The sequence below is a fragment of the Sus scrofa genome, chromosome 1 (assembly GCF_000003025.6).
Source record: "Sus scrofa isolate TJ Tabasco breed Duroc chromosome 1, Sscrofa11.1, whole genome shotgun sequence".
NCBI classification, from domain to species: Eukaryota; Metazoa; Chordata; class Mammalia; order Artiodactyla; family Suidae; genus Sus; species Sus scrofa.
The window spans coordinates 90273188-90300206 of NC_010443.5; the positions used below are offsets into that span (position 1 = coordinate 90273188).

The following is a 27019-nucleotide window of genomic DNA, read 5'->3' on the forward strand; positions in this document are numbered from 1 at the left end:
TAGTAGCCATCACCGAGAGTACCAAAAAGGCCACCAGGCCGTGGAAAGTCTATGGAGTTTATATTGTGTATGCCCTAAATGAAGCAGAGTTCCGTACACACAATTCTAACAAGTCTAATCATATGATTTCCTAACTGAACAGCGATTAGAACCTATAAATTAATAAGTGAAAGAAAAATAACCTCATGAAAGTGATAACTGCCAATGAGAAAAAATAAGCTACAAAAAGCAAGCAAATTCTAGTTAGTAACCAACTCGACTAGGATCCATGAGGATGTGAGTCTTCCTTTGGTCCCTGGCCTCACTCAGTGGGTCATGGATCCGGTGTTGCAGTGAACTGTGGTGCAGGTCGCAGATGCGACTCAGGTCCTACGTTGCTGTGGCTGTGGCATAGCTTGGCAGCTGAAGCTCTGACTGGACCCCTAGGGAACTCTTCCATGTGTGGCAGTTGCAGCCACTAAAAAAAAAAAAAAAAAAAAAAAAAAAAAAAAGGCAAGCAAAATTCTAAAAACAAATTTTAGGGCAACCTGCACTAAGGATAAAAACTTTAAACCCTCAAAAATTCCTGAGAGTATCATTACATTTTAATATCCTGTTATGCTTGACATCATAATAATGAGAGTGAAAATTCTGTCCGCTAAGCTGTACTTACAAAATTGAAAGGAAATACAAACATTAAGGAGAGACCCAAGTTAAGCACTGTAAATTAAATATATGCATTTTTCTTCATACCCCTCCACTAAAATGATAGTAACGGAAGGGGGAGGGGAAAGCAAAAACCCGTAAGAACAAAAAGAACCCAGAAAGCAGTAACAGCAGGTGGGAGACGTAACTAAACTGACCAAAGATGAATATTTGATGGATTGGTAAGGACAGATTTAGCTGACTAGAAAAAGTAACCTTAAATGCCTATGAGGACACAACTATTACCACATTGACACAAGGAAAAAAAATTTTTTGAACTATGCTGTATCAATAAAAGAAACTGAATCTATTATTACAAACCTTTTTGTAAAGAAAAACTCAGACCTAGAAGTCCTCTCCTATTTCTGTCAAACTTTTAAAAAAATAGCAAAAAATTTACCTAACTTTTCCCAGAAAATTTTATCTTTTTTTTTAGGGCACCACACAGGGTATGAAAGTTCCCAGGCTAGAGGTCAAATCAGAGTGGCAGCTGAAGCCTAAGCCACAGCCACAGCAACACAGGATCTGAGCCATGTCTGCCACCTACAGCACAGCTCAAGGCAACGCCGGATCCTTAACCCACTGAGTGAGGCCAGGGATCGAACCGGCGTCCTCATGGATACTAGTCGGGTTCATCACCACTGAGCCATGACAGGAATTCCCCCAGAAAATTTTATTTTATTTTATTTTTTGTCTTTTTGCCTTTTCCAGGGCCGCTCCCTCGCCACATGGAAGTTCCCAGGCTAGGGGTCTAATCGGAGCTATAGCGCCAGCCTACACCAGAGCCACAGCAACTCGGGATCTGAGCCACGTCTGCGATCTACACCACAGCCCACGGCAACGCCGGATGCCCAACCCACTGAGCAAGGCCAGGGATTGAACCCGCAACCTCATGGTTCCTAGTCGGATTCGTTAACCACTGAGCCATGATGGGAACTCCAATTCCCCCAGAATATTTTAAAATGGAACACTTTGCAGCTCTTTTCATTTGACTGTGCCTGCGGCATGTGGAAGTTCTCAGGTCAGGGATCAAACCCAAGCCACAGAGCAATCCAAGCGGCTACAGTGACAATGCTAGACCCTTATTAACAGGCTGTGCTACAAGAGAACTCCTGTAATTCATTTTATGAAGTCAGAATATCTTATTCCAAACCTAACAATGACATTCAAGGGATGAAAATTACTAAGCACTCTCTCATGAGGATGATATAAAACTCAAATAAGATATCAGTAAATCAAATTCAGTGATATATATAAATAATATATAACAATCAAGTAGAGTTTATTCCAAAAGCAAGAGTTAACAATTTGAAAATCATGAATGTAATTCACAAAATAAACTAGGTAAAGAAGGACCAGAAGGAAAAGAGTAAGTACAAAAAACTCCAGAAAAACATAACTTTGCCCCTGCAATAAGCTGTAAACAGTCCTATGCAGTGAAGATCCTAGCTGGTACAGCACAGTAAGTGGAGAAAATGACTACTAGGGGTGAGGAAAGCAAACAAGATGCAATCTTACTCATGTATAGAACCCTAAAAGGCCTCAAAAAATGGAGGAACTATGTATCTGAAGGAAAGAAGAGATAATTTTTTTTTTTTTTTTGAGGAGAACACGTATTCGGTGGAACGCGATTAAGGAAGGGTAAAAGAACAAGATAATGCCATTTGCAGTGACATGGATGGATCTAGAGACACTCATACTAACTGAACTAAGTCAGAAAGAGAAAGACAAATACCATATGGTATCACTTCTAAGAGACAAACTCATGGACTTGGAGAACAAACTTGTGGTTGCCAAGGGGGAGGGAGTGCAATGGACTGGGAGTTTGGGGTTAATACATGCAAACTATTGCATGTGGAGTGGATAAGCAATGAGATCCTGCTGTGTAGCAAAGGGAACTGTATCTAGTCACTTGTGATGGAACATGATGAAGGATAATGTGAGAAAAAGAATACACATATATATGTATATGACTGGGTCATGTTGCTGTACAGCAGAAATTGACAGAACACTGTAAATCAAACATAATTAAAAATTCTTTAATTAGAAATCATCACTTGGGAACAATGATTGTAATAGCTGCTTCAGGTATGCATCATCAAAGAATGCTAAAACAAATAAATGGGAAGAAGTTAAACTAATGGGTAAAATCTGATGAGAAATGTTATTTACACTGTCTTCAACCAGATCCTCACAAAATATCTATTAATTACAAAGAGAAAAATAGCACTGTTCAGTAGAGAAACCTGGCAAACACCATCTTAACTAAGTAATCAAAGTTAATTTCACCAGTAATAGGATAAAATATCACTGCTACAACATTTTTTATAAAAAATGCATAACCTAAAAATCATGAGGAAACATCAGATAAATTCAAACTACAAAATAACTGTCCAGTATGCTTTAATTATGTCAAGGTAAAGAAAGACAAAGAGAGGTTGGGAAACTATTCCAGATTAAAGAAGACAAAGGAGACATGACTATTAAATGCAGTAAGTGACCCTCTTCCTTTTTTTTTTTTTTTTTCTTTTTGCCTTTTCTTGAGCCGCTCCAGCAGCATATGGAGGTTCCCAGGCTAGGGGTCGAATCGGAGCTGTAGCCACCAGCCTACGCCAGAGCTACAGCAACGCAGGATCCGAGCCGCGTCTGCCACACCTACACCACAGCTCACGGCAACTCAGGATCCTTAACCCACTGAGCAAGGTCAGGGATCGAATCCGCAACCTCATGGTGCCTAGTCAGATTCGTTTCCGCTGTGCCACAACAGGAACTCCTTCTCTTCCTTTTTTTATAAAGACCATTTCAGGTCAACTTGTAAGAACTAAAATAAAGTCTGTAGATAATAGTATTACATCAACATCAATTTTCTGATTTTGAAACTGCACTGTAGTAACTTAAGAGAATGTACAGTTCCTAAAAAAAAGAAGAGGTAAGGAGTTCCCGTCATGGCTCAGTGGTTAAGGAATCCGACTAGGAACCATGAGGTTGTGGGTTCAATCCCTGGCCTTGCTCAGTGGGTTAAGGATCTGGCATTGCTGTGAGCTGTGGTGTAAGCTGCAGACATTGCTCGGATCCCACATAGCTGTGACTGTGGTGTAGGCCGGTGGCTACGACTCCGATTCGACCCCTAACCTGGGAACCTCCATATGCTGCGGGAGCGGCCCAAGAAATGGCAAAAAGAGAAAAAAAATTTAAAAAAAGAGGTAAGACAATGAGGTGTTTAGGGTAAATAAGAAGTATGCCTGAAATTTACTTTCAAATAGTTCAGGGGAAAAAAAAGTATATGAATATAAACATATACAGTTAGAGAGAGAATATGATAAAACAGTTGTGTAGGTTCCTGTCGTGGCGTAGCAGAAACGAATCCAACTAGGAACCATGAGGTTTCAGGTTAGATCCCTGGCCTTGCTCAGTGGGTTAAGGATCCAGTGTTGCCGTGAGCTGTGGTGCAGGCTGCAGATGCGGCTCCGATCACGCATTGCTGTGGCTGTGGCTTAGGCCGGCAGCAACAGCTCCAATTAGACCCCTAGGCTGGGAACCTCCATATGCCACGGGTGTGGCCCTAAACAGATGAGAAGAGAAGAGAAGAGAAGAGAAGAGAAGAGAAGAGAAGAGAAGAGAAGGAAAGAAAGAAAGAAAGAAAACGTTGTGTAAATGTCAGTATTTGGGGAAATAAGTGAAGGGCATATGGAATTTCTTTGTACTAGGAAAATCTAAACCATAAATGGACAAACTGCCAGAGGTTCAATGATTGCAAGTCTGAGGTTTAAAAACTCCAGGGGGACCCAGTCATAGGAAGGGGTCCCGCTCTTTTGAGATTCACCTCCAAGAACTTGATCAGGTTCTCAGAATAAACACTGGAGGAAAATCCCCTCCTACTTCCATCAGGAAGAGGAAACAGGAACCACTGTGAAGCACAGCAGAGCACTCTACTCTTAACAAGAGTTACCCAGAGCCCAAACTACTGGAGTTTTATCGAACCCTAACTGACCCAAATGTAGCCTTCCAAGTGGGAAAAGGGAAATACCAAACACCAGCCCATTCTAGACATCCTGTCCCACCTAAAAGGAGAGAAAAACACTGAGAAACACTTGTGAAATTCATAGTTCAAAGACCGAGGCTTTGGAACAGAAGACAGACCTAATCGCAGGAATGTAGAATGCTTCTCACCCCACACATAGCACCACGTTACTAAAAGCCCATTTACATCAGTTCCTTTTGTATCTCATGTCCAGCTATCAAGAGAAAAATCATAAGACATATTCAAAAGCAAAAAACACAATCTGATGAGACAAAACCAGAGACGGCATGGAAGCTGGGATTATCAGGCTCGGAATTTAAACAATTATGATTACCCTGCTCAGGGCCCCAATGGATAAAGCAGTATGTAAGACCAGATGGGCAATGTAAGCAGAGGGATGGAAAGCCTAACAACTAAAAGTACATGCCAGAGGTAAAAAACATCAACAGAAATGAAGAATGCTTCTGATGAGCTTATCAGTAGCCTGGACATAGCCAGTAGCCTGGACATAGCTGAGGAAACAATCTCTGAACTTGAGCATAGATCAACAGAATACTCCAAGACCTGAACAGCAGAAAGAACGAAGAACATCCAAGGATCATGGGAGACGTACAGAAAGTGTGACACACATGTAGTAAAAAAGAACACAGACTGAGAATCTCCCCAAATTCAGACACCAAACCACAGGTCCAGGAAGCTTGGAGACCACCAGCAGAATAAACCTAAAAAAACTACTCTAGGCATATCATTTTCAAACTACAGGGGGAAAAAAATGCTGAAAGAAGTCAGGGGGTCAGGGGGTAAGATATTACCTATAGAGGAATACAGGTAAGAATTATAACTGACTTCTCAGAAATCATGCAATCCAGAGAGTGCAGAGAAATATTTAAAGTGTTGAGAAAAAGAGAAAAGAAAAAAATCTCTGGAATTCTGTCTCTGTGAAATGGTTTTTCAGAAGTGAAGGAAAAATAAAATTTTCTTAGACAAATATTGAGAATTTGTTGCTGTTTTGCAAGACCTGTTTTGCAAATGTTAAAAGTTCTTTAAGAGAGAAGGAAAATGATTTAGGTCAGAAACCTGAATGTATATAAAGAGTATTAGAGAAGAAATAAGTAAAATAAAACCTTTTATTTTTCTTATTCTAACAGGTCAGTTTGTTTAAAATAATAGCAGCAACGTATTTGATTATGTATATTTGTACACATTTTTTGTGTGTGTATACATAAACTGCTTACACTTAAGCAAAAGTGAAACGAAAACCAAAGATACAAGGGACAATAGGGAGGAATTATTTTGTTGTTAGGTTCTCATACTGTCTGTGAAGTTGCATGCTATGTGAAAGTGAACTTGAGTTAAGTTGTAAATATATATGGCAAATATTGAGGGAACCATTAAAAAATTTTTTTAAATGAAGTATAACTGAAACGCAAAGAAGAAAAAAATGGAATCAATGTTCAAACATACAAAAGGCAGAAAGAGTGGAAGACAGAAAAAGGAACTGAGAACAAAGGAAAAAGAACTAGTAGACTAAGTGTATCAATAATCACAGTTAAATCCAACTATATTAATAATCAAAATCGACCCCTGCTGGGTACCCATAGCACCGGCAGTGTCAGGAGTGGATGACAGAAACACAAAGCTGCTATGAAGTGCTGGTGGGGTTCCTGGGCAGAAGTCCATAGACCTGTGATAGTCACATTCCTCTGAACGATGAGCATGTAAAAAACAAACTCTTTACAGTCACTTTACAGATTCAAAAATAATTAAAAAAACAAAACAAAAAAACCCAACTGAAGGTCAATGTTCTAAATGCACCAAATAAGACACAAAAATTGTCAGAATGGCTCAAACAATGAACCCCAACTACATAATGTATACAAGAAACCTATTAAAAAGACACATATATGGAGTTTCCTTTGGGGCTCAGGGAGCCACCCAATCAGTATCCACAAGGATGCAGGTTCAATCCCTGGCCTGACTCAGTGGGTTAATGATCCAGCATTGTCGTGAGCTATACTGTAGGCTGCAGATGCGGCTTGGATCTGGCATTGCTGTGGCTGTGGTATAGGCCAGCAGCTGTAGCTCCAATTTAACCTCTACCCTGAGAACTTTCATATGCGGTAAGTACAGCCTTAAAAAGCAAAAAAAAAAAAAAAAAGATTTAATTTTTAAATTTTAAAAAAAGACACATACAGATCACACATACACATACAGGGATAGAGAAAGATAAGCCATGCCAACAATGATCAAAAGAAAGCAGAAGAAGCGTTCTGGCGCAGTTTGTTTTGTGGTGCAGCGGAAACAAATCCAACTAGGATTCATGATGATGTGGGTTCAATCCCTGGCCTCATTCAGTGGGTAAAAGATCCAGCATTGTCGTGAGCTACAGGGTAGGCTGCACACGTGGCTTGGATCTGGTGTTGCTGTGGCTGTGGCATCAGCCTGCAGCTGTAGCTCTGATTAGACCCCTGATCCGGGAACCTCCATGTGCCTCAGGTGTGGCCCGAAAAAGCAAAAACAAGAAAAAAGAAAGAAAGCAGAAGTTCCTATATAAATTTTAGGCAAAGCAGATATCAAAGCAAGCAATGTTACTAGGGATAAACAAGGGCACTGACATAGTATTAAAGGGGTCAGTTCTTCAAGAAGACATTAACAGTCCTTAAAAACCTATGTACCTAACAGAAATGTCAAATTATTTGAGGGAAAAAAAAAAAAGTAAATGAATTCACTATCATAGTTGAAGACTAAACTCCTGTATCAGAATTGGACTGATCTTAGAGATCCCGTCATGGCACAGTGGAAACGAATCCGACTAGGAACAACGAGGTTGCGGGTTTGATCCCTGGCCTCGCTCAGTGGGTTAAGGATCCAGTGTTGCCATGAGCTGTGCTGTTGGCCACAGATATGGCTTGGATGGTGTTGCTGTGGCTGTTGAATAGGCCAGCAGCTGTAGCTCTGATTCGACCCCTAGCCTGCGAACCTCCATGTGCCACGGGTGCAGCCCTAAAAAGACAAAAAAAGAAAGAAAAAGAAAAAAAAATAAATACAATGATCTCACAGGCAGAAAAATCAATAAGGACATAACTGAACTTAATAAAACTATCAGTCAGCTGGAGACAATCAACATCTATTGACTACTTCACCCAACAAAAGAAAACATTTTTCTCAAACTCACATAAAACATTCACAAAGACCACATTCTGGGCCATGAAATACACTTTAACAAATTTATGTGACAGAAATCACAAAGTATCTATTCTGGACTATAACATACCATAACAGAATTAAACCAGAAGTCAACAGCAGAAAGATTAACTGGAAAATCCCCAAATACATGGAGATTAAACAATGCACTTCAAAACAACAACTGGGTCAATGAAGAAATCTCAAGATAACAACCATTTTATAAAACACAACTTGCCACGATTCCCACCCACTGTGGCACAACAGGATCAATGGTGTCTTGAGAGCACTGAGACACAGGTTTGATTCCCTGCACCTGCACAGTGGGTTTAAAGATCTGGCATTGCAGCAGCTTAAGTCAAGGTCATGACAGCAGCTCGGAACTGACCCCTGTCCCAGGAACTCCATATGCCACAAGAGTTGGCCAAATAAGAAAAAAAACAAAAAAAAACCACAACTTGTCAAATTTGTGAGATGTAGTGAAAGCAGCACTTAAAGGGAAATTTATAGCATTTAATGCATATATTAGAAAAGACCTATAATAAATTATCTAAGCGTCTATCTTAGGAAACTATAAAAAGAGCAATTTAAATCCGGAGTAAGCAGAAGAAAGAAATAATAAAAATCAGAGCAGAAATCAATGAAATTAAATAGGAAATCAACCAAAAAAAAAAAAAAAAAAAATCAGAGTTCCTGTCATGGCACAGCGGAAACGAATCTGACTAGGAACCATGAGTTTGCGGGTTCGCTCTCTGGTCTCACTCAGTGAGTTAAGGATCCGGCGTTGCTGGGAGCTGTGGTATAGGTCGAAGACGTGGCTCGGATCTGGTGTTGCTGTGGCTGTGGTGTAGGCAGGTGGTAACAGCTCCAATTAGACCTCTAGCCTCGGAAACTCCATATGCATCAGGTGTGGCCTCAATAAGACAAAAAAAAAAAAAAAAAAAAAAAAAAAGAAGCTGGTTTTTTGATAAGACTGATAAAACCAATAAGACTATGCTCAAAAAAAAAAAAAAAAAAGGTGAACACGAAATTACTTCTATAAGAAATAAGAGAGTATTACTACAAATCCCATGGGCTGGTAATGGATAATAAAGGCATACTATCAACGACTACGTCCATATCTGATAATTCATAAGAAATAAATTGAGTCCTTGAAAGATACAAGTTGCCAAAACAAACAAACAACAGCAACAACAAACCAAGAAGAAACAGACAACCTAAACAGGCCTACTATCTAATAAAGAAATTGAATTATTAATTATTTTCCAAAACAGACACTACCAGAACCAGATGGATTCAATGGTGAATTTTATCAAACATTTAAACAAACTATATCAATTCTCTACAATCTCTTGCAGAAGACTGAAGTAGAGGGAATACTTCCTAACTTATTTTTCAAAGCCAATATTATCCTAATATCAAAACCAAACAAAGACACTGTAAGAAAACTACAGTAGTTCCCATTGTGGCTCAATGGGTTAAGAACCCAACTAGGGAGTTCCCATTGTAGCGCAGCAGAAATTAATCTGACTAGGAACCGTGAGGTTGCAGGTTTGATCCTTGGCCTTGCAGGGTGGGTTAAGGATCTGGAGTTGCCGTGAGCTATGGTGTAGGTCACAGAAGCATCTCGGATCTGGCACTGCTGTGGCTCTGGTGTAGGCTGGCAGCTACAGCTCCGATTAGACCGACCCCTAGTCTGGGAACCTCCACATGCCTCAGGTGTGGTCCTAAAAAGCTAAAAAACAAAACAAAACAAAACATGCCTGACTAGTATTCATGAGGATATGGGTTTGATCCCTGGCCTCACTCAGCGGGTTAAGGATCCCATGTTGCCGCAAGCTGTGGCATAGGCTGAAGATGTGGCTTAGATCTGGCACTGCTGTGGCTGTGGTGTAGGCTATAAGCTGCAGCAGCTCCAATTCAACCCCTAACCTGGGAACTTCCATAAAAAAAAAAAAAAAAAAAAAAAAAAACCTACAGACCAATATCTCTCATGAACACAGATGCAAAAAATTACCAAACTGAATCCAACAATGCATAAGAAGAATTATACACCATGAGAATGTGTCGCAGCCATGCCAAGGTTGGCTCAACATTAAAAAAATCAGTTAATGGGAGTTCCCATCATGGTGCAGTGGAAATGAATCCAACTAGGAACCATGAGGCTGCAGGTTCAATCCCTGGCCTTGCTCAGTGGGTTAAGGATCCGGCCTTGCTGTGAGCTGTGGTGTAGGTCACAGACGCACCTCGTATCTGCCATTGCTGTGGCTCTGGTGCAGGCCGGCAGCAACAGCTCCAATTAGACCCCTAGCCTGGAAACCTCCATATGCTGCAAGTATGACTCTTAAAAAAAAAAAAAAAAGAAAATCAGTTAATGTACTCCCTTATATCATATGATCATATCAACAGACACATAAAAAGCATTTGATAAAATCCAATTCCTATTCATGATAAAACCACTCAGCAAACTAGGAAAATGGGAACTTCCTTAATAAAGAATATCTACATAAACCTATAGCTAACATTATATATAACAATGAGAAATGGAAGCTTTCCAACTAACCCCTCTCATCACTCCTTTCAACACTGTACTAGAAGTTATAGCAAATTCAATACACAATAAAAGGAAATAAGAGAGATTAGATTGTGAAGAAAAAAAGAAAATCATCTTTGTTTTCAGATGACATGATCATCTCAGTAGAAAATCCAAAAGAATCACTCAAAAACAAACAGGCAAAACTCTCTTGGGGAGTTCCCTGGTGGCCCAGCAGGTTAAGGATCTGGTGTTGTCACTGCTGTGGCACAGGTTCAATCCCTGGCCCAGAAACTTCTGCTTTCCATGGGTGTGGCCAAAACATACTCTCCTCGAACTGATAAGCAAGAATAGAAAGGCTGCAGGACATGCACCCGCATGTTCATTGCAGCACTATTCACAATAGCCAGGACATGGAAACAACCCAAATGTCCATTGACAGATGATTGGATTTGGAAGATGTGGTATATATGCACAATGGAATACTACTCGGCCATAAAAAAGGATGACATAATGCCATTTGCAGCAACATGGATGGAACTAGAGACTCTCATACTGAGTGAAATGAGCCAGAAAGACAAAGACAAATACCATATGATATCACTTATAACTGGAATCTAATATCCAGCACAAATGAATATCTCCACAGAAAAGAAAATCATGGACTTGAAAGACAGACTTGTGGCTGCCTGATGGGAGGGGAGGGAGTGGGAGGGATTGGGAGCTTGGGCTTATCAGACACAACTTAGAATAGATTTACAAGGAGATCCTGCTGAGTAGCATTGAGAACTATGTCTAGATACTCATGTTGCAACAGAACAAAGGGTGGGGGGAAAAAATGTATACATGTAAGGATAACTTGATCCCCTTGCTGTACAGTGGGAAAATAAAATAAAATAAAGATAGGTCACTCAAAAAAAAAAAAAAAAAAAAAAAGAAAGGCTGTAGGATATAAGGTCAATACAAAATTTAAATGCTTCTCTATATACCAATAATGAGGAAGTTGAATGTGAAATTAAAAACACAACAACACATACTTGCATTAGTACCCCAAAACGAAATACCTAGCTATCAAGTTAACAACATATATACAAAATCTATATGACAGAAACGATAAAACTCTTGATGAATAAAATTTAAAAAAAAAAAAGCCTAAATAAATGGAGAGGTATTTCATGTTCACTGACAGGAACTCAGTACTTTCCAGATGTCAGCTCTTCGCAACATTATCTATGATTCAATACAATCACAATCAAAATCTTAGCAAGTTATTTTGTGGATGTTGAGAAATTGACTCTAAAAGTTTAAATAGAGAGGCAAAAGATCAAGAACAGCTACCACAATGTTTAGGAAGAACAAATGTGGAGGAGAGACACTACCCATCTTCAAGACTTAAGAAAGCTACAGTGATCAGGTCAGTGTGGTATTGGCAAAAGGGCATCTAATCAGTGGAAAAGAATACAGAGCCCAGAATAGACCCACATAAACAGCTAAATGCTTTTGACAATGGAGCAAAGACAACATAATGAAGCAAAAGACAGTATTCTCAAAAAATGGTGCTGAAACAATTGGACATTCACATGCCAAAAAAAAAAGAATCTAGACATAGAACTTATATCCCTCATAAGAATTAATTCAAAATGGATCACAGACCTAAATATAAAATATAAAACTACAAAACTCAGACATAGGACAAAGTCTAGATGACTCTTAGGTATGGTGATGACTTTTCAGATAAAACACCAAAGGCATAACCCATGAAAAAAAGAATTGATAATCTGGAATTCATTAAAATTGAAGACTTTTTCTTTTCTTTTTTTGTCTTTTTAAGTCCACTCCTGTGGCATATGGAGGTTCCCAGGCTAGGGGTTCAATCAGAGCTGTAGCCACTGGCCTACACCACAGCCACAGGAATGCCACTTCTGAGCCATGTCTGTCAACCTGCACCACAGCTCACAGCAACGCCAGATCCTTAACCCACTGAGCAAGGCCAGGCATCGAACCTATGCCCTCGGGGATGCTAGTTAGATTCCTTAACCACTGAACCACGACGGGAACTCCAAAATTAAACACTTTTGTTCTGCCAAGAAAATCAAAGAACAAGCCCAAGATTGGGAGAAAACATTTGCCCAAAAACCCTACAACTGATAAAGGACTTTATCCAAAATATACAAAGAACTCTTAAAACTCAATGAGAAAACAACCTGATTAAAAAATGGGTCAAAGACCTTAACAGACACCTCACCAGAGATGATATAGACATGGCAAATAAACATATGAAAAAATTATCCACATCACATGTCACCAGGGAAATGCAAATGAAAATAATCAGACACTTAGACACACCCATTAAAATAGCCATAATCCAGAATACTGACAGCACCAAATGCTGGTGAGGATGTGGAGCAACAGGAACTCTCACTCACTGCTGTACTGGTAAGACTACAAAATAGTACAGTTTGGTAGTTGGTTATGAAATGAAACATACTATTACTACACCATCCAGCAATTGCACTCCTTGAAACTTACCTGCAGGAGTTAAAAACTTCTGTCCACACTAAACCTGCATGCAGATATTCACAATAGCTTTACCACAACTGCCAAAACTTGGAAACAACCAAGATGGTTTTGTCAGTGGATAAACAAACTGCAGTGCATCCAGACAATGGAATACTATTTGGCACCAAAAAAAAAAGGAGCTATTAAGCCATGAAAAGACAAGGAGGAACCTTAAATGACTACTACTAAGTTAGAGAAACCAACCTGAAAAGTCTGCGTACTGTATGATTTCAACTAGATGACATTCTGGACAGGCCAAAACTATGGAGACAGTAAAAAAATCAGTAGGTGCCATGGGTAAGGTAAGGCAGAGGAGCTGAAGGATAACCAAGTGGAACAAAAGATTTTTATGGGAGTGAAAATACTCTGTATATATTACAATGATGGATACAGGCCATATACATTTGTCGAAACCCAGAGACTATACCACACAAAGAATGAACCACAATGTAAACCACAGACTCTAAGTGATTATGATATATCAATGTAGGGTTACCAACTGCAGCAAATGTACCACTCTGGTGGGAGATGCTGATACCAGTGAAGGCTATACATGTGTGGGGTGGGAAGTATATGGGAAATCTCTGCACCTTCCCCTCGAGTTGGCTGTGAACCTAAAACTGGCCCTTAAAAAAAATCTTTAAAAAATAAGCAAAACTTTCTCATAGTTAGACAAAGTTTCTCTCCCAGTTTTATTGAGATACAACTGACACAGAGCACATACAGTTCAAGGTGTACAGCATAATAACTGGATTTACATATATTATCACATCATGTTCAGTTAACATCCATCATCTTACATGGATAAAACAGAAAAAGAGAAAGAAAGGAAGGGAGGGAGGAGAAGAAAGGATGGACAGAAGAAGGAAAAGGAAAGAGAGGGAAGCAAAGGACAAAGTTTTTTCCTTGTGATGAGAACTCTTAGAATTGACTCCTAACAACTTCCAAACATGTCACAGAAGAGTGTTAATTACAGCCATCACTGTGTGCATTACAACCCCAGTATGCACTTAGCCTATAAAACTGGGAAACTTTTGACCACCTTCACCCAAGTCTCCTACTTTCCATGCCCTCCCTTTGGTAAGGACAAATCTGATCTCTTTTTATGAGTGCGATGTTTGGTTTCATTTTGGTCTTAAGATTCCACATGTAAGTGAGATCATACGGTTTTCTTACTTCACTAGCATTTTTTATTTCACTTAGACCCTCAGGGTCTATCTATGTTATCATAAATGGCATGATTTCTTTCCTTTTTATGTCTGAATAATACCTATCTATCTATCTACACACACGAAATCTTTACTCATAACATCGCTAAGTATATAGGGGCACAGATACCTATGCAACAGTGTTTTTGTTTCCTTCAAATACTGGAGCATACTGTAATTCTATTTTTAAGCTTTTGAGGAACCTCCATACTGTTTTCCTTAGTGGCTGTACCAATTTACAATCCCACCAACAGTGCAGAACCTCATTAGCATTTATCATCTCTTGCCTTTTTCATAATAACCAGTCTAACAGGCCTGAGGTGGTATCTCATTTCATGGCAGTTTTGATGTGCATTTCCCTAATGATTAGTGATATTGAACACACCTTTTCATGTATCTGTGGGCCATCTATAAGTCTTTTTTGGAAAAATGTCTATTCAAGCCCTTTGCCCCCCCCCCCCTTTTTTGTCTTTTTAGGGCCACACCTGCAGCATATGGAGGTTCCCAGGTAGGGTCGAATTGGACCCGTAGCCGCCAGTCTACACCACAGCCACAGCAACATCAGATCCGAGCTGCATCTGTGACCTACACCACAGCTTACGGCAATGCCAGATCCCTAACCCACTGAGTGAGGTGAGGGATCAAATCCGCATCATCATGGATACTAGTGGGATTCATTATTGCTGAGCCTCGATGGGAACTCCTGATAAAGAGAAAGAAAACTACTCTATTTTTAAAATTCTGATCATAAAATGATCCTATGCATTTAAAAAATAAGACAAGTAATAATTTTGTGAGATAGATGCTCACTCCATATAACTTTTTTTTGTTTTTAGGGCCACACCAGAGGCACATGGAGGTTCCCAGGCTAGGGGTCCAATCGGAGCTGCCAGTCTACACCACAGACACAGCAACACCAGATCTAAGCTGCATCTGCGACCTATACCACTGCTCAAGCAACGCCGGATCCTTAACCCACTGAGCAAGGCCACCAGATGAAACCCGAATCCTCATGGATGCTAGTCAGATTCGTTTCCACAGAGCCATGATGGGAACTGCTGGTCCATATTAATTTAAAGTTTACTATCCAGAATATATTAAAGACAGCAACACTCTAATAAAAAACAAAATGTGAAAACATGAGCAATTAAGAATAGAGGAAACATACACAAAATAACCTCAAAATACATAAAGAAACTCAAGAGTATTTTGTTTACTCATGCATTGTAAGCACATAGAATAAGGATTAACTCTAGATTGGCACTCAATATTTTTTGAATGTTGAATGAAAAATGAATAATTTTTTAAAATACAGGAATAAAGGTACTCAAACTCAATATAAACCAGAGTATTATAAGTTCAAACCATCATTCTGGCAAAAACCCCATCAGACATTATTAAGTCAATGACATGTATAAATAGGAAAACTTAAAAAATACTAGTGAAACTACTTTGGAAATCAATCTGGCAATACCTAGGTGGAACTGAAATTGCACATGACCCAGTAATTCCACTGCTAACACCCTGGATCAGATGTTGGTGAGGTATGGCCCAGATGAATCTAGCTTGCTGTTTGTTTTTTAGTTTTTTCGCCTTTTGTCTTTTTAGGGCTGTACTCATGGCATATGGAGGTTCCCAGGCTAGGGGTCAAATCAGAGCTGTAGCTGTCAGCCACAGCCACAGTAATGCGTCTGCAACCTGCATCCTTATGGATGCTAGTCAGATTTGTTAACCACTGAGCCACTACAGAACTCCATTTGCTGCTTGTTTTTTAAGGACCATGAGCTAAGAATGGCTTTTACAGTTTTAAATGGCTAGGGAGGAAAAAAAATCAATTACATGAAAATTGTATGAAATTCAAATTTCAGTGTCCATGAAGTTTTATTGGCACACAGCCACACTCATTTGCTTATATATTACCTATAACCACCTTCTTGCTAAACTGGCAGCACTGTATAACAGCAACAGACTGTTTAGACTGCAAAGTATAAGATTATTCACTAACCCTTTACAAAAAGTTTGCTGAGCTCTGCCCTAGAGAAACACACACATATGCACAAGAAACTTTTTAAAAAGTTCATAGTAGCAAGGTGAGACATACTAAGATATTCACGGGAGCAAGGTATATAGTAATAAAAAGTTAGATACAACCTAAATTTCCATAAAAAGAGAAATGCATAAATAAAATGTGGTATATTCATACTATGAAAAAGCACTAGAGCTATTCTTATCAACATTATTTAATTTTTCAAATAATGCTGTAAGAATGAAAAGTTACAGAAGAATACAGTATGACATAATTTGTAAATATTCTAAACATGCAAAACAATTTGTACATAGACACAGGTTCAGAGATATATACTTAAGGAATAAAGTACAAACAAGTGTATAAGAATGGTAACTACTAAATTAAGGATAGTGGGTGGTTACCCCTGGAGAGGAAGCAAGAAGATGGGAAAAAAAAGGAAAGGGTTCACCCCAGCTTCAACTGTATTAGTAATGTTTCCTTTAGGCTAGGAAGTAGAACATGACTTTTTGCTATACTGTTCTTTATATTCCACACAGAAGTGAAATATTTCCTAATAATTTTTTAAAACTGTTTTATGATTAAAAAAATAGAATTTTTTAAAAAGGATCACTGAGACAGAAATTAACAGAAGTTAGAAATATAAAAGCAGTAAAAGAAAATGTAAACCTACTCAATAGTTTGTAATAATTTATATGGGAAAAGGAATAGATATATGTGTACATATAACTGATTCACACTGCTGTACACCTGGAACTAATACAACATTTTAAGTCAACTATACTTCAATAAAGTTTAAAAAAAAAAAGAAAGAAAGAAAAGAAAATGTAAAGAGAGCGTTAAATGTAAACGCCAAGAAATCTCAATAAAACAATTTTAGGGAGTTTAGTAACTGACTATTATCCATGAGGATGCAGGTTTCATCCCTGGCTCTGCTTGGTGGGTTAAGGATCCAATGTTGCCATGAGCTGTGGTGTAGGTCAGAGACGAGATATATTTGGCATGGCTGTGGCTGTGGCATAGGCCAGCAGCTGTAGCTCCAATTCAACTTAAGAACTTCCATAAGCTGAGGGTGCAACCCTAAATAAAAAGACAAAAATAAAATAAAGCAATTTTTGGTGGCTCTTTAGTGCTTTAGTCCCAATCTTTCTAAGATTCTCAAAAGGCGGTCTCTCAGAGCCTAAGCCACCATGTTACGCGTCTGAACACCCTGCTGCAGAGACCACACGAAGAGGTTCTTGGTATAGGGAGAAGGAAGGGCCCAACTTTCCATACCTGCCAGAGTCAGACATTTGGATAAAACAAACTTGGAACCTCCAGACCAGCCAAGCTACCACTGCTGCAGATGCTACATGAAGCAAAAAAATCACACTGCTGAGGAGATATTCTCAAATTCCTAATCCAAAAAACCTCTATCCTTTATACAGAAGACAGGCTGTCCAATACTACCTGAAGATGGAATCTGAATAAATATTACTGGGAATAATATTGTACTTCTCTCTGAGTCACCAAAATCACAACATTCTTAGTCTCAGCTATTGTTCAGTGTTTTCTCAGTTTATCTACTTCTTCCTTCCATTCAGTGGGTTTCTATGGATCTTTGGGCAGGATGCTGCCATTTTGTCCATGGCCAACATCAGGCAGCAGTTTCTTACTGCCGGTGTTGCTAGAAGCTCCCTGCTCTTCTATGGAATGAAAAATACCAAAGTCATGTAGTTGGTTCTATCCCTCACAGAATACACAATCTCTAAAAATATAGTTATCTAAAGCACACAAAGTTCCAAAGACAGAAAATGAACACCACAAGAATTACTGCAAGAGACAAGTAGCTCCAAATGTTCCTTATGCTCCAAGGAAAGGGGAGAAGACCATCAACATGGCAGGGGGATTCAATATTGAATGAGACGGACCAATGAAACACTTTAATTCTGAAAATGCAAAAGTGTAATTCAATAAAGAGAAAACCGACGGTTTAATATAGTCAAAGAAGATAAACTTGAAAGACAGTTAAAGCTTGAAAATGGTTAAGACAGAGGAGACTCGGAAGTTGATATTCAACCTTGAGAAGGAAATGCTGATGAAAATTCGGAGACATAACTGCTATAACAACAAAATTAAATCATTCTTTGATAACATTTCCTGTAATGATAATAGAGAATGGAGACCAACCTGAACTGTGAAAGAAGTTTAAATGCCAAAATATGGAATCCCACCTCATCCAAACAGTGGCAAAGTTTAGGAAACAGAGAAGATATTGGTTTCCATTGGAGACAGAGTCAACAGAGGTGATGTTGGTGAAAAACATGGTGTCTTCATGTCTCCAAGATTTAGTGGTAGATTTATACACAAGAGGTTGTAGATGCAGGAAGTTTACGGGTTTGTTTGTTTTTAAATACAGGAAAGACAACAAGGTTATTACATAGTCTACAAACAAATCTTGGGATATTTCTAGCTTTTTATATACTGAAAAATGGCTTCAGTCTTTGCAAAAAAAGTAAAAAAGTACAATTATTATATACTGGACACAACCATCTGTCCTTTTTTTTTTTTTTCTCCCTGATCTATTTCAGAGATCGTAATGCAATTAATGTGGGAGGGGGGAAAAATCCTCATATTCAAAACCAAGCATAAAATGTATGTGAAATAACAACAAAAAAAATCTCCAAAAGCAAGATCAGAATATGTCTTGCTGTCTTACTTTTCAAGCCTGTAGTTTCAGATGGCCTCAAAGCAGTTGGTTAACTTGGGACAAGACAGCATCCACATGTCCTAATTTGCCTAGGATTGTCCCAATTTTAGTACTGAAAGTCTGTACCCTCAGGTCCTAATTTTTGGTGATGGACACAGAAGGCTCTGAGAGGTACAAAACCCTAAGGTAGCCCAAAAGCACCGGGCTCAAAGCACCGTTTTTACTGTCAAATGGATACTGTGTATCTACCTTCTGTACTCACTGTCTCTGTTTTTTTAAGGTGATGTAGGCAACCATAATTTGCAGTTCACAATAATGGATCATCCATTGTTGCATCACTCCAAGTAATGTGACTTAAGTGTACAAATGAAGTAAATTGTAATTGTGATCAACAGTCTCTGACTTTGTACATTAACTGTTATGTTGTGTATCAAGATAAGATTTAATTTTTATTTTTTTTGGTCTTTTGTCTTTTCAGGGCCACACCCATGGCGTATGGAGGTTCCCAGGCTAGGGGTCCAATCGGAGCTGTACCACCGGCCTACACCAGGGCCACAGCAACGCGGGATCCGAGCCGCATCTGCAACCTACACCACAGCTCACGGCAACACCAGATCCTTAACCCACTGAGCAAGGCCAGGGACTGAAACCACAACCTCCTGGTTCATAGTCGGATTCACCAACCACTACACCACAACGGGAACTTCTCCAACACTTAATTTTTAACATAAACAGTGGTGACCATGTTTCTAAGAGTTTAGGTATGAAAATGAGGAAGATTACAATAACAACTCCAGCAAGACCCAGACATCACTGAATGAACGAAAAGGAAAGAAAAGTTGCTAACATTCTTTCTCTTTTCTTCTTAACTTATGCTTACTTGGTTTCAGAAATTCTTGAATTAGTCCCGAACCAATTACTGTTTATGTTGCCATTTATATTTTGAAACAAATTACAAATTCTGTGGTCTACACTTTGTTCTTTCTCCCTTTAACTTCCTAAACTGTTCAGAAACTGGAAACTTTTGGATCTCCTAAGAACTGTCATTTTCAAGTTTAAGAAATGACTTTTTGGAGTGGGTTAAGAATCCAAATGCAGTGGCTCGGGTCAATATAGAGGCACAGATTGACACCCAGCCTGGCGCAGTAGGTTAAAGGATCTGGCATTGCTGCATCTGTGGCATAGGTCACACAGCTGTGGCTCAGTCTGGCTTTGGAACTTCCATATAGGTAAGGCTAAAAAAAAAAAAAAAGTTTGTGAAAGCATGAAAAAAAAAAAGGGAGTTATGGGAGAGGAAGATGTCTGTGTGGATTAAAGATGGCTGCAAATTATCTGCTACTATTCCTATTGAATGATGGGTTCTACTCTCCCCACCCTCTTAAGTTCAGGCTGTGGCCTTCTGGCCAACAGAATATGGCAGAAGTGACACTATGTAATTTTTGCGTGTGTGTCTTTTTGCCTTTTCTAGGGCTGCTCCTGCAGCACATAGAGGTTCCCAGACTAGGGGTCAAATCAGAACTGTAGCCACCAGCCTATACCACAGCCACAGCAATGCGGGATCCGAGCTGCGTCTGTGACCTACACCACAGCTCACAGCAACACTGGATCCTTAACCCACTGAGCAAGGCCAGGGATCAAACCCGAAACCTCATGGTTCCTAGTCGGATTCGTTAACCACTGAGCTACGACGGGAACTCCCGTAATTTTTGAGGTTGAACCTTAAGAGATCTATGGCTTCTGCTTTTGTCCTCATAGAGTGCTACTTCGTCAATAAATGGTAATTCCCCATAATTTTCTATTATTTTTTTCCTTCTTTTGTCCAGCCCCCTCCACAAAGTAAGTAAGAAGAATGGAAAAGCAAAGGGATAAAGAAGGGAATGAGGAGGGGGAAGAAGGAAGGAAATGCTGAAGGAGGTCAAGACTTTAGGACAAGTCCCAAGCTCCAGCTCTGACTGCCTTGTTAATTTGCTCTAGGTCACACGACCCCTATATACCTCTTGATCTCCTTAGTCAACATACTTTTGCAACTGCAAGAGGAACAATGAACTTTTAGAAATCTAGACATATGGAACACATAACATCATTCTCTCTTTCTAACTATACTAATCTAGAATATCAAGAATATTTAGCTAACATCTAGAAAAAGAAAAGGCAGTAAGTTAAAGAAAAACAATAAAAACTAAAATTTAAATAGAAGGCAAGTATGAAGAGAAGAAAAGGAAGTTCTTTTTTCTATATCTGCTTAGAAAATAAACACAATTACACCAACTAACACATAGTGCTTGAAATTATATGCCCAGAAGTGTTCTAAGAGTTTACTATTTATTAACCCATTTAATCTTCATGGCAACCTTATATACAAGGTAACTACAACTACCCTCCTTGTTCTGCAGATATGAAAACACAAACTACCCAAGGTCACACCGCTAGTAAATACAGGGCTAGGCACAAATCCTGTCATTCTGGCTTCTGAGCTTATGCTCTCAATGCGTCTCTAGTGAAAACTGCTTCCCTTCCAAGTGAGGGTATGCTCTACTCTTCCACGTGAGAACGTGAAATCAAGAAACAAGCAAAATTTATCAATTCACTGGAATGGAACTAAGAAACAAATAAGGGAAGACACTATGGTGTAGTTTCTAAAAGCAGTATAACCAAAAGAGGAAGGAGCAGGGCTAAACGAAGAACAAGTGGTGTATTCCCCTGAGCAGGCCAACACTCAAGACCTTGCTCATATTCATGGAATGCCAATCATTCAGGAGAAATGGTGCTTTAGTTCAGGAGATATTGTGAAGTATTTACTGTCCCCAACAAAAGAGACAAAGGGACTAGGTCTGACCTGCATTTATATGTGAAAATAAAGTATGGCTAAGGGGAAAAAGAAAACACTTTTCATTTGGAGACATAAGCAGTTTTGCTGGTACAGAGGACTACACTGAGATAATTTAGATCAGTCTTTTCAATTTAGTGGACAAAGTCCACAGACAGAGCTGGGCCAGGAATGTAAAGGAAAACATAGTAGTACACACACACACAAAAGGGAAAGCAGAAAAAAATGGGAGAAAATATTAGTGAGGCAATTAGTTGGTAGAAGAAAAAGGTAAAGGGAAGGAAAGCTAGATATGAACAAGTGCAGTTAAAAAGAAAAAGCAAATGAGAAAGGAGGTAGATCTGTAAAAAGTACCACAGAGAAAAGAGGGAGAATACCAAAGGATTTACAAAAATGAGCTAACTACCGCCACCTCTGCCCTGCACTGCAAGTCTCCTAACTCATCCCCCCCACCCCACCCGCCCCTTCCAGAGTGCTCTCCATGTGGTAGTCAATGACCTTTTTTTTTTTTTTGAAACAAACCTGATGTGCTAATTCCAGTCTCATCCTGACCACCCTAACTGCTAGCACCATACTGCCCTTTGAGTTCTCTAAACACATCACCTGTCCTGCACTGTTTCACCCCTGCCTGGAAGGCTGTCTCCCCAGCTTTCCCTCTCCTATTCACCCTTTGAAACTGCCTGATGAGACTGAATTCTCATTATCACAAATACTTGCCTTTCTGTTCCACTTGACAGTTGTAATTTTACATTTACAAGTGTGATTATTTGATTACTGACTCTCCTAACTGGGCTGGAAATTCCGGGGGGTAGAGGGACCGGACCTTTTTTCTCCCTCATCACTGTGCCTCAGTGTAGTACCTACACCATTACAGTTGCTTAGTAAGTATCTGCTGAATGAATGCACAAAAGAGAAACCTGCCAAACTATCACAAGTAGAAAAGGCATAGAAGACAACCTTAAGTGAAGAGAAGAGAGAGAAACAAGCCAAAGAGAGGAAAGAAAAAACACTATACAAGCTGCAGCCTAATTAAATTGATGCAATTTCAGTGTGATACTATATACCAACAAAATAAAGTACAGCAGTAAACGGTAGGCCTCTTTTTCCCTAGTGAAGCCAAAAAAGGAAATGGAATTAGCACTCAACAGTTTATAAGAATGTAAAACATAATTTAGAACATGGATTACAAACAAGTATCTCCAACTTAAAATGGCCAAAGCAGAGCTATTAATTTATTCTCATTCCTCTACCCGTCTACTCCAGCTCTGCAAATGGAATTAGCCCCCCAAAACCTCAACCCCAAACCCCAGGAGCCATCTTTGACTCCTCCCTCACTCTGATCCTAGACACACAATGCATCAAGAAATCCTGTGAGCTCTATACCCAAAAGAACCTTTGGTCAATTCTCTTCTCCATTTTCACTGTCACTATCTTAAACCTGCCCTGGCTATTTCTCAGACTACACTATTCCCCTAACTAAAGTCCTGCTTCCACTCTTGCTCTCCTCTAATTCGCCCCATTAATAAAATGGATATTTTTTATAAGATAAATCATATCATGACACCCCTCTGTCCTAAATTCTTCAATGACTTCCTATTTCTCAGAATGAAATAAAAATTCATCATCATGCATGATCTGCTGCACTATTTGATATCACTCTCTTCTTTGCTGTATTTCAGCCATCATAACCTTTTCAGTTTTTTTTCTTAAACAAATGCAATCCTGTATCTCCTTGGAACATTTACAGGCATCATACTCTTTGCTGTACTTTAGTCCCACAGTTAAGGTATTACCTTATCACAGGTGTCACCTCCTCAGAAAGGCCCTTCCTGACTTGAACACTAAGTAAAACGGCTTTCTCATTTGTCCATTGCTCTGTATATTTCTTTCAGTCTTTATTACACTATTGTCATCTGGTTTATTTCATTCACAGCAAACATGTTCCAGGTGCAGGAAATATGATGGTGAAAAGAGAAAGTCCTGGCTTTCATGGAGCTTATGTTTTAACAGGACTAAAAACCATGAAGACACAAATTCATCACATGAAAAGTAAAACATTTAAAGGGAATACCATGTGTTTATACATATGAGTGTGGCAGCATGGCATTTTAAGTAGGTTGTCAGGTCTGAGCAGACCTAAATAAAGAAAATTATGAGAAAAAAATGGGATAAGACTGTTCTCAACAGATGAGTTTTTATTTATTTATATTAAGTCCTTCTCACTGAAATGTACAAATCCTACGAAAGTAAGGACCCTATCTTAGGCAGTGCTGTATTCACCTTGGTACAGCACCTAGCACAGAGTAGGCAGCTATAAGTATTTGATGAGTAAATAAAAATCTGTTTTTCAGAAAGTTCTATTGGATAGTAAGAAAAGTATACTATGTAGGTGTGAAATAGTAAATCCTAAAGGGTCTATGGGGAAACATTTGGAAAACATATAAACAAGGTAATATAAAATGTATGGCAAGTTACAGCGGAGTGTTTTATCATTGAAAAGTGTAAAAAACCAAAAGAATTAAATATAAAATATTAAACACAAAAATACCAGTACTAAATATTGCATTTATTTATTTATTGCCTTTTAGGTCAGCACCTTCTGCATATGGAAGTTCTCAGGCTAGGGGTCAAATCTCGAATTGGAGCTGCAGCTGCCGGCCTACACCACAGCCACACCAACGCAGACTGTGAGCCCCATCTGCAGCCTACACCACAGCTCAGGCCAAAGCTGGATCCTTAACCCACTGAGTGAGGCTAGGGAGTGAACCCGAGTCCTCATGTATACAGGTCGGGTTTGTAACCCGCTGAGCCACAACAGGAACTCCCTCCGTTTATTTTGAAAGATTCAGTATAGTCTATGAAAAACTGAAATCCTCCCTCTCCCTTGTGCTCATATTCTAGACAAGGTACCATTCACCTTCTCTGTGAAAATGCTGAAGGAGATGCAGTGAAACTCAAGTTTATCCCCTAGATCAATGCATAGACCCTTAAGTTTGAACTAAAAGCAACAGTTCTAAATTCACATCAGCCTTGTATCTGCTGGCCTTACTTATGCTCTATCCTTTGTACGTAGGTCTAATCAGAGCTTAAACTGTATCAGAAGCCTACAGCCTACCGTACTACAACACAAAAGTCATCTGCATACTGACTACAATAAGGTATCTTTTGTGGTTCCCAGGTCAAAACAAAAAATAATGCAGAGCACTACCTGTAACACAAGCTGCACCACTCTCAGCCTGACAGGTAACTACTCTGCCCAAACTAGAAAGAAGGTAGAAGAGAAGAAATATGAAATGAACCCAGAAAAACTTAGAAGCTTTCCACATCTTCTTTATACGAGTTCCATATAAGACTGTCATCGTTTTTACATAGAGAACAGATTTGTGGTTGCCAAGGGGGAGTGGAGTGGGCGAAGGAAGGACTGGGAATTTGGGACTAGCAGATGCAAACTATTATATATAGGATGGATAAAAAACAAGATCCTACTGTATAGCACAGAGAACTATATTCAATATCCTGTGATAAACCATAGTGGAAAAGAAAAGGAAAAAGAACATATACGTGTATAACTAGATCACTTTGCTATACAGCACAAATCAGCACAACACTGTAAATCAACTACTTTTTTAATTAAAAAAAAAAACCCTCATTTTAAAATAAAGGCCGGGTTGCATACCAAAGTAAAATTTCCTTTGCTCTTCTAATACTCAAGAAAGAATTAAGAAAATTAAGATTTCTTTTCCCATTCACCTCTATTAGTACCTATTTGTTCATCAGACTCATACTGAGTACCCACTGTGCTTCAGGCACAGTTGAAAATTTAACATAGCATACTCATTCTTCAACACCCTCTTAGAGGTACTGGGACCACAGATAAGTTGTACCTTCTCAATACAGAATTGTCTCTAGTTATTTTTAAAGAATTGCTTATACTCCATATGAAAATCATCTTTGCAAAATGACCCAGAGTAATCTTTTTTTAACAATCACTGCACAGTGGATAGACCCACTCTCCTGAATGTATTTATAAACCCAATTACCAGCATGAACAGCGAACCCAGAGTCAAATTAAGCGAAGAACAGTAGAGTTCCTGATCCACAACTACGACGAATTTCGCTGTATTTGGAGGGTACTGACCTAGGTAGGCCAAGAGTCAACATTGCTACCCATTCCCTCCATTCCAACAACAACAGGGAGCTTTTCCTAAGAATGGCTTAGTCCGTCTGCAGCAAATGTTTAACTTTTCCTCACGAGTGAAATAAAATGGAACCACGCAAACTCTGTTTGCTGGGGTCACTGTCCCCAAATTGACACTGTGAAGCCCGTTCTCTTTTTCGCTGCTGAATTATTTTATCAAATACGTTCAGCAAAACACGTTTCGTGAGATTAGCAGACAGGGCCAGGCCTGCAAAAAAGGAAGCCCGACGCTCTGAGGACAGAAGAACCAGGGAAACCACCGCCCCCCCAACTCAGACAGGCCCCCGACTTGACCCAACCTGAGCAACTGCAAACTTTCCACGGATCCGGACAAGACCCGCGTACAATCTGCTCTCGGACTCAGGCCGCCACAGAAAAACCCAGACTTTCCGGGGACCCGGCTGCGCGCCGCCAAGGCCCCAGCCCTCCGCCATCCCTCGGCCTCCCCGCTCCCCCGGCCCAGCGGCCTCGAACCTGGGGCGCTCGCCGCTCCCCGCCCCCGGCCCCTGTGCCACCCCCGGCCCCACCCGGCGGCCTAACCGAAGCTCCGGGCATCGTGGCCACGGTTCCCCGAACTTCCCCACCCCCACTACACCGGGGCAGACAGAGCGGTACCTTCCAGAAAAGTGATCTCCCCGGTGCTGCCGTCGCTCTTGCCCGCCGCCATCTTCCTCCTCCCACGCCGCCGCCGCCTCAGTCCATGGCCCAGCCCGCCGCCGCGCTCGCCGGGACGCGGGCCCGTGCCGCAGGGAGGGAGCCGCCGCAGGGCTGCGGGCCTGGCCCTCGGCCGTCAGGCGGGCGGCGCTGCCCCGGCAGGAGGGCCACACAGAGGCCGGCGGGCGCTCACGGGCCTCTCCGCGGGCTGGCGGGCGGCGAGGCCCGCGGCTTGCGCTGCTCAGGCCCCTCCCGGAGAATGCGAGCGGCGGCGGCGGCGGCGGCGCTTCCCGGGCCCGGTGCCTCTCGGCCCGCGACTCCCCATCCACCGGCCCCCGCGGCCGCCTGAGACGCCCCCCGGCCTCGGGCCCGCGGGAAGAGGGGCTGAGGGCGAGCAAGCGAACACGCCTCCCCCAGGCCGGGCCGTAAAATGGCCG

General features: G+C 40.3%; 1 protein-coding gene across 3 annotated transcripts in view; it reads right to left on the minus strand.

The window, feature by feature from the left end:
- The window catches only part of SENP6 (SUMO1/sentrin specific peptidase 6), a 132985-nt gene extending 106191 nt beyond the window's left edge, over nucleotides 1–26794 (minus strand). Inside the window, exon 1 of one of the 3 annotated variants that reach the window (XM_021092294.1) lies at nucleotides 26544–26794. In XM_021092294.1, the coding sequence (XP_020947953.1) occupies nucleotides 26544–26595 (52 nt within the window). In that variant the 5' untranslated portion in view covers nucleotides 26596–26794. The remainder of the gene's footprint in view (nucleotides 1–26543) is intronic. The other 2 variants (XM_021092296.1, XM_021092302.1) reach the window with 2 other exon arrangements.